Source organism: Setaria viridis, chromosome 2, assembly GCF_005286985.2.
Source record: "Setaria viridis chromosome 2, Setaria_viridis_v4.0, whole genome shotgun sequence".
NCBI classification, from domain to species: domain Eukaryota; kingdom Viridiplantae; phylum Streptophyta; class Magnoliopsida; order Poales; family Poaceae; genus Setaria; species Setaria viridis.
In genome coordinates this window covers 29969981-29978965 of record NC_048264.2, presented here as the reverse complement: position 1 = coordinate 29978965, position 8985 = coordinate 29969981, and the positions used below count along the sequence as shown (strand labels likewise).

General features: G+C 42.3%; 1 protein-coding gene across 2 annotated transcripts; it reads right to left on the bottom strand.

The window, feature by feature from the left end:
• Positions 1–422: 422 nt before the first annotated feature.
• LOC117845654 (uncharacterized) lies at positions 423–7906 on the bottom strand. 2 transcript variants are annotated; one of them, XM_034726717.2, is made up of 16 exons: positions 7681–7906; positions 7491–7587; positions 6198–6291; positions 5492–5670; positions 5161–5211; positions 4651–4707; positions 4408–4528; positions 4142–4208; positions 3997–4038; positions 2137–2242; positions 1870–1980; positions 1591–1662; positions 1389–1490; positions 1259–1305; positions 1143–1170; positions 423–997 (listed from the first exon to the last, which is right to left on the bottom strand). In XM_034726717.2, the coding sequence occupies exons 2-16, from the start codon at positions 7506–7508 to the stop codon at positions 836–838; spliced, it is 1257 nt and encodes a 418-aa protein (XP_034582608.1). In that variant the 5' UTR covers positions 7509–7587; positions 7681–7906; the 3' UTR covers positions 423–835. The 2 variants fall into 2 exon arrangements, with proteins under 2 accessions (XP_034582608.1, XP_034582609.1); XM_034726718.2 differs by lacking the exons at positions 7491–7587; positions 7681–7906 and adding an exon at positions 5853–5922 and having other exon boundaries at positions 6198–6213.
• Between the last annotated feature and the right edge of the window lie 1079 nt (positions 7907–8985).

Below are 8985 nucleotides of genomic sequence, written 5' to 3'. Positions count from 1 at the left end.
CCAACTTAGTTGTGCTAGGCTGACTCTTCCCCAACCCCCTCTTGTTTTGTTCCTGTTTTCTTTTCTCTTTGCTAATAAAATTTACGGCAAATCTCTCTTGCCGTTCCATTCAAAATATAGTATAGAAATTGAAGACTTGTCAAGGTAATTCTGCCTCAAACTTAACATGGTAATTCAAGAACTTTCATCGTTGATGCACATGCAACAGAAATTGCAAGGATGCTGTAGACAATTTGTCGACACTACCGGTTAGGTCAGAAGGAGTCAGGACCGGCCTCCACCTCCAGTCCAATTGGCCGGGTCTTGTTACACGTCGCCTGCTCGGCTGCTCCCATTGAGATAGTCACGCTCGTGCTGGACAGAATTAGCAGTAAAAGAAAGCAAGCATCGCACGCACAGGTCATCAGTGACAGCTGACAAAATGTTGCAAGGACCAACATTCCTTTAGGTCACAACAACAACGTTTAAGCGTAGGTGACTGATGCTTTTACACCTTTCTTTGCTCTGACGGCAACATTAAAATTCCTTTTAACAATGACTGCGTGCAAAGGACACGATGACAGGGTAATTCTCCATCCAGTCATCTCATCTCGACGACGTATAACCTAGCTAGGCCCCAGAACCATGAACGCATGGCGTACCATGCCCCTTCTGTTTCTAAAACACGTGCACGCACACGACACCCTCAAAACACTGCCACTGTTGGAAAATTCTATTCTACTCCCTCCGTGACGAAACCGGTGAGACTGAGACGACCCTACATGTATGGCGACAGCAAACCTTCTTCGTGACGAAAGCCTGTCGTGTTCTATCTTTGGACTGAAGCGCCAGCGCCTTAGTTCTGCTGCACGACTCCGTTTACTTCAACTGGAACAGGTATAGGCGGCTCCTGGATGCTTGGCGTGTGGCATTTGGCGGAAGCACAGCACTCAGATATGTCGATGCCGGCGACCTCCATCGCGTTACGGACCCACTGCGGAACATCTCCCTTTGGGAACTGCACAACACGGTTTAGGCAGTAAGAAGCGTCAAATATGAAAGAACACAATAGGTTAGATTTTAGTTTCTGGATATAGAGAGGAGGTAGCCTGTAATCTGGCCTATCGTTCAATTCAACCATATAACATAAAAGCAAGACAAACCTGCGCCCTCAAGAATCCCCGCACGAATCTACAAGAGGACACAAAAATCATGTTATTTCCCTATATGCAAATTTCTACCCACGATTCAGAAAATTGGGTTTGATTGCAGAACATACTCTGGAAATCGTCCTTCAAGAATTGACGTGTGGAGATCTCTACTCAACTGCAATTGACAAGTAAACAATCAGGGGCAGTGGTTAAAAGTTCAAAGGAAAAATAACTTGGCAAAATAAAGAATTAGCATACCCGCATCATAAATGATAAGTTGTGATATGACAGGAGTTGAGAGCCCATAGCATCTTTTGTGACAAGGCAATGCAAGTAAGCACGTGTATACTTTTTGCAGACCTGGCAAGATGACCAATTTGACCATGTTACACAACACTAACAAAGAAGATTGACAGACAGATAAATTCACCACTTTGTTCCTGGTGCTTTCAAGCCTTACCATGCATGAACAGGTAGGATCAATTGGTCGTTCATCAGTTGCCATTGCATTTTGTTTCAACTTCAGGAGACCCTAAGGAGAAAAGGAGATACATAAGAAAAGTTGGCTTTGTACTGAAGCCAGAGAAAGGGGCAAACAAAAAAAAAACTTCTCAGAATATGTGGCTACCTGTAAAAAGGATAAAAATGACAAAAAAAAAATCAAACAGGTTCTTCTGTGATGTGATTCAATGGGAACACACTCTAGTTCGAATTGAATAGATTAGTCAAGTGGATATACCTCAGGAACAAGTGCAGTCCCAAAGCGAGCTGTCCGTGTTGGATAAACACAGTCATACATGTCTGCACCCAAAGCACTGCATACTACAATATCAAGTGGATAGCCAACACCCTGCATATTAGCAAAGCAGTGAAGTTAACCAAAGAAGAAAGTATATGTACGTGCCACATGATTGAAACTAGATAAAATCTTATGCAGGCAGAACATAATATTTGAATTAACATGGCCACTTCAACAAGACAATAAATTCAAACTTATGGCATATACCATAACATATCGTGGTTTATTTTCAGGCAATCCAGCAGTGCACTGGGCAACGACACGCCAAAATGAGTCCTTATCTTCACCACCAGCAAGACCACCAATTGCATATCTAGCAACAAAACATAAAAATATGAGACAAATAACTAATAGAACATACTGATATACGCAATTACAACAACAACAATAACAACAACATAGCCTTTCAGTCCCAAGCAAGTTGGGGTAGGCTAGAGTTGAAACCCAACAAGAGTCACAAATATGGGTTCGGGCACATGAATTGCTGTTTTCCAAGCACTCCTATCCAGGGCTAAATCTTTAGGTATATTCCATCCCTTCAAATCTCCTTTTATTGCCTCTTCCCATGTCAATTTTGGTCTTCCTCTGCCTCTCTTCACATTACTGTCACGCCTTAGGGTTCCACTACGCACCGGTGCCTCCGAAGGCCTTCGTTGGACATGTCCAAACCATCTCAGCCGGTGTTGGACAAGCTTTTCTTCAATTGGTGCTACCCCTAACCTATCAGTATATCCTCATTCCGGACTCGATCCCTTCTCGTATGACCACAAATCCAACACAATATACGCATTTCCGCAACACTTATCTGCTGGACATGTCGTCTTTTTGTAGACCAACATTCTGCACCATACATCATTGCGGGTCTAATCGCCGTCCAATAAAACTTGCCTTTTAGCTTCAATGGTACCCTCTTGTCATATAAAATTCCTAATGCTTGGCGCCACTTCATCTACCCCGCTTTGATTCTATGACTAACATTCTCATCAATATCCCCATCTCGTTGTAGCATTGATCCCAAATATCGAAATGTATGCTTCCTGGGCACTACTTGGCTTTCCAAACTAACATCTCCCTCCTCATGTGTAGTAGTGCCAAAGTCACATCTCATATATTCAGTTTTAGTTCTGCTAAGTCTAAAACCTTTTGACTCTAGGGTCTCCCGCCACAACTCCAGTTTCCTATTTACTCCTGCTCGACTTTCATCAACTAGCACTACATCATCCGCAAAGAGCATACACCAAGGGATATCCCCTTGAATGTCCCTTGTTACCTCATCCATCACCAAGGAAAATAGATAAGGGCTCAAAGCAGATCCTTGATGCGGTCCTATTCTAATCAAAAGTCATCTATGTTGCCATCACTTGTTCGGACTCTAGTTACAACATTGTTGTACATGTCCTTAATAAGTCCAACGTACTTCGTTGGGACTTTATGTTTGTCCAAAGCCCACCACATAACATTCTTTGGTATTTTGTCATACGCCTTCTCCAAGTCAATGAAAACCATGTGTAGGTCCTTCTTCTTCTCCCTATACCGCTCCATAACTTGTCTTATTAAGAAAATAATTTCCATGGTTGACCTTCCAGGTATGAAACCAAATTGGTTCATAGAGACCCATGTTATCCTTCTCAAACGATGCTCAATAACTCTCTCCCATAGCTTCATAGTATGGCTTATCAACTTAATTCCTCAGTAATTAGTACAACTTTGAATATCTCCCTTATTCTTGTATATTGGTACCAGTATACTTTTCCTCCACTCTTCCGGCATCTTGTTCGACCGAAAAAATATGGTTGAACAACTTGGTTAGCCATACTATGGCTATATCCCCAAGGCATCTCTACACCTTAATTGGGATACCATCCGGGCCCATCACCTTACCACTTTTCATCCTTTTCAACGCCTCTGTGAACTGATATACGCAATTAAAGCAAATAATACATTTAAAACAGAGACAATTTTGAAAGTATGCCATAGGTGCTGGAGATAAAAGTAAAGCCAAAATCATTGAAATAAATTGTGTTTGTCAAACTCAGCAATTCCATGAAATTCTAGTCCGTGACATACCCAGGAAGATTCCGCTCAACCAAGCCCCTTACGCAGATATCTCTAGAATTAGGGGGGAAATATAGCACAGTCAGTTACCAATCTAATTTATGACCTGAAGAAACAAGGATACATGTAGTGGATATAATAAGGTAGATGAACTCACCTAAGAACTGGATCCAATCCTCCTTGCACAATCCCAAATAAGTTCTGGACATCAGGTTTCTTGTGAGCTACAATTGAACATTGAACAGAACACACACCCATAAAGCATTGTTGTCATTAGATAATACATCACTATCAGTTTCAAATGTTCTTTTGGTTAATGCTCACATATATAGAGCCAGTAAGTGAAATGATACAAGTTCTAACTAGACTCTCACTTAATGACAGATAACTCGGTAGTTCTGTCAGCCAGATTAATAATCATACCAGCTATGCACCTGTCAATCCAGCGAAGGGTGCGGTACATAGCTTCTTCTATCCTTGGGCCAGTAATTGTGGTCTTCACAACATCATCAAGAGCCATGATTATATCAGCTCCAATATTGTTCTGCATTCATTTTCAACAACTATGGGTGGGAATTGGCAGTTGGCACACATACATAACTAGGATTTTGTGATAGGACAAATCTAATTATTTGACAACTTAAAGCTGCCAAGAGAATGCCACACCTGAATATGGATAGATTCCTCAGGTGTCAAGAGCATGGGCTTCCCATCAACAGGTGACTGCAGATTTGGCATGAAAGAGCAATAAAATCAGAGAAGGTATAAAAAGAAAATTTTACCAACACCAATAAAATTTACCAAGACAATCAAATTAGCAAATGCATGAACAACTCCCTTCTACAAATAAGGCAAAAAGATGGCATCAAAATTCAATATTATATCTCAAGCTACTTCAACTAAAAATGCATCCCACCAACCATGCAGAAAGGAGAATATATTTCCTGATTATCCTATGATAACAATATGAAATTTGTTTGTCTACAAATAAAAGGTATGGTGGTCGATTAAAACTGAGATATGTCCTCATACAAGATTCAATTCGATGATATATGTCCTCATACACCTGATTGATCAATTTTACTAATATTGCAATAGAGCACTAAGAAACATAATTTAATCTGACTTTAATAAAGAACAAGAGCATCACACAACAAGTGGTTACAAAAACTCTACCTGAAATGTAACTCCTTCCTCAGTAATATCAGCCAAATGCAGCAATGAAACCTAAATGAAAATTTCCAAGTCATTAGCAAAACAGAAGCAGAACAACAATGCAGAAGGGACCAAACACTCAAACATGGGTGCTCATAGTACGTATGAAACTGGAAAGATGAATGTTGATGCTTTTGTATGGAAATGGGCTTCAACAAGTGTTGTACGTTCCGTCTTTCTAGTATTATATATGAAGAAAGCATCAAACTAAGGAGCCAATGGTTTAGTTCTGCATGTTAATATGGTCTACCACAACATTTAATGTGTTAAAAAAACAAATATTTGGACCAACCATTTGGAAACCGCCTGAGTCAGTCAGCAATGCCCTTTTCCAATTCATAAATTTGTGAAGGCCACCCAATTCATCAATTAGTCGAGAACCTGGACGGAGTTCAAGATGGTAGGTGTTTCCAAGTATAATCTGGCAACCTATATCCTCTAGTTGGTCAGTAGTCAAGCCCTTTATTGTACCTAAATAAAAAGAAAGACAAAACCATTGTGAGATACCAGAAATGCGCACATGATTCCATAAAGCTCAAGCACAACCAAAATCTCTTAACCATATTGAACTATTTGAATGAGAAGACACTTTGGGAGCTATGATGATTCAAAGGTTGGAAGAGAAGAGGACAAGAAAAGGCTGAAAACTGCACCTGAAAAAAATTTGAAGTACAGTCAATCTTCATTAACTGGGGATAGTAAATCATGGCTGAAGCCTTTATTCTTTCAAGTACAGAAATACATAAGAGTTATTGCAACAAAAAAAATAAGGATACTACGATGTTTATCATCATGGGGACACTCATATTTCAAGATATTATCCAGTCCCCAGGTCCAACATATGGTGCGGAAAACTTCTGGTTGAACTTAGCAGTAAAAGGTCTATAAAGCCTGACTATTTATTTCAGATCTTACAAAGCACATGTGTATCACATAACCATACAATACAAGGGAAAATGGCAGACCGAACTTGCATATGAAAAAGACAGAGAACAAACCTTGAGTTCCAACAGGCATAAAAAGTGGTGTTTGGCAAGTAAAGTGAGGAAGAGTTAAACGAGCGGCCCGGGCACGATTGAATCTTCCTAGTATCTGCAAGAACAAAACAGAAATACTTCCACATTAGATTCCATGGACACATTTAAATTTAATTCTCTATTTGAGCTCTATTGTTTCAAATTTTATTGATAATTCACATTCCAGAATTATAAGGGCATAGCTCAACAAGTTCAATAAATCAACCCACAAAATTTTATCCACCAAAGATGGTGATCTATACAGGAGTTCAAAGATGAGCTACTGAGCTAACAGTGACGCCAGCACATCTGTACCATGCCACAATGACAGCATGTGCCATGTGGCCCACTTATCTTAACTTTTTCCTGCTCAACCTTTTACTTTCACGAGGGCCTGTCTGGATAGTAAGCGCTAAACTTTAGCACAGAGCACAGTGCTAAAGATTAGCACTCTCAAATGGAGTGCTAAAGTTTAGCACTTTGGGCTGTTTGGATACTATGCTAAAGTTTAGCACCTTTGGTGGGAAATGACAACATCGCCCCTCATTTACGCCTCTTAAATTGCAGCGGAGGAGAGAGGGGGGCAATGGTGGGAAAAAGTAGAGAGGGGGACCACTTTTAGCACTATTAGCACCCTTTAGCACCCCTTGGATGTGCTAATGAAAAAGGATGTACTAAACTTTAGCACACCACTTTTAGCATACCTGTTTGGATACCCAAATGCTAAAAGGGTGCTACAAGTGGGGTGCTAAAGTTTAGCACCCGGTATCAAACAGGGCCTAACTTCAGTGAATAATAATACAGAAATGAGGTGTAGGAATACTGAAAGATTCTACCTTTAAGTTATTCCCATTGCACAGTACGTGCACTATATAACGAGGAAAAGACAATTTCCACCTGTAGCCTGTAGGCTGTAGGTCGGAAATACACGTGCCTAGCTTAAGACAGCATTGCGTTGGTCAACTCCCACTATTTGGACTAGTCAGTGCCCCGTGCAAAATCTTGCAAGAGAACAATATAGATTATAACTGCAAATCTGTAGGTTCAGATATTCCACCCAACCGCTTATCAACAAACAAAGGTTATCCGCTTTTCACACCACAAACATCAGACGAACTTCGACAGGCAGTTTCAGGGAAGCCCGCAAGGCCGCAACAACGGGAACACCCATGTTCGCTTCCCATCCCCGCGAATCGAATACACACAAATACACATAAGAAGAGAACTAAGTAGTTCTGCAATCAAAAAGTAAGGGAAGGCAAAGCATCGACTCACCTCGAACCGAAGCGCCATGGGGGAAAGAAAGCTTCAACCACAAAATCGGAACCCGGATTGATGCGCCGCCACCAAAAGAGCACAAATCCGCGACAAACTGGAGAGCCAACCCGAGAAACAGCAAATCGAATTTGAAGGCTGAAGCAAAAAAGGGCGGAAAAACAGCACGAAGGAAGCTCCTCCTTATTACCAACAAGAATAAATCAAACACGAAGTACGGACGAGTAGATCTCCGCTCCGTGCCGGTCCAGATGGGTGGCGGCGGGGCCAACGACGGAGGCGAGGACGCCCGACGCCGGAGAGGAGGGAGCTAGGTGGAGTTGCAGTTGTTGCGGCGGTTTACGGGGACCGGAGGTGAAGAGCCGGCCCGCAGCGCAGGGTTTAGGGTTCAGGACAGGGAGTGGTGCGCGCCTACTTTTGACTCGGTGTGTGGCACGAGGGCGCCCCGGGGGGGACGAAAATTTTGTGTTTTTATTATTTTTTTCTACAAATGTTTTTCACAAACGGATACAATGGAAATAACTTCTAAAAATGGTCCTTTTGCCTATTTGGTTTCGTGTTTAATTGCATGGCACATTATCGTGCCTCCCGCATAGTAGTATGGAAGTCCAACCACATTTTAGTTGTGGTAGAAGAGTCCATAACTCAAATTTGAGTCCGATTGGACTGAAGGATTTGTACAGATGATTCAAACCCCTTTGCCTCTGTTTTAGTACGAACATCTTTGAGAAATGGTGGCGACAAAATTGGGAAAGTTTCGATTATATTATATTCGCGGGTGAAACAATCGTGCATGATATGATTGGATTCACCCTTCTAGGAAGGAAATGACCTGGACTACCTTATCATAAAAATAAAAATAAAAAAACTGGACTAAGCATATTAAAGGAACTAGTGTTTGGGCCTAGCTTTGCTGGGCTTTCTGACTGGGCCTAATCTGGATATTTCAAGGCCGAGCCTCTTTTTTCAGGTCCGGAAAGACGTGTCCTCTCATCATCCAAGGATGCAGAAATGGTCTAAAACCATGCGGTGCAGTTCAGTTCTAACGGCAAGAAACTGCCATTGCAATTTCTTTGCATCCTCCGCCGCCGCGACATGGCCACAGACAAACCAAGCTTTTTGTCGGAAAACGACAAATGAGGATCTTCCTTGGCAGTGGCACCGCGACACCGAAAGAGGCCAAACGCAAGGATGGAGTACATTCAGAGAGACGGAGACAAGCCAACCACCTGCTAAAAATCCAATCCAACGGGTGCGTTTAGCCGTAACAGCAGCTACTGACAAAGCGACGGTGCCTACGAAGACCTCCTCCCTGAGGCACCACCGTTCGTCCGTCGTCGTCGTCAACGAAGAAGAACCAGCCAACAGGCAACAGCCATGCCAAATCACGGCTCGCCGTAGGTGAAAGGTGACGCGCGTGTGCCGCCGGCCGGCCGGCCAGATCCCGGCACGGCCGGCGGGTGACGACCGCCCGGCAGCCAGCCGTTCTGATACG

Coding starts and splice junctions, on each gene's coding strand:
- LOC117845654 (XM_034726717.2), bottom strand. Junction 5,212..5,491: donor ACTCAGGCGGTTTCCAAATG/GTTGGTCCAAAT, acceptor ATTTTCATTTAG/GTTTCATTGCTGCATTTGGC. Junction 4,209..4,407: donor GATTGACAGGTGCATAGCTG/GTATGATTATTA, acceptor GTTCAATTGTAG/CTCACAAGAAACCTGATGTC.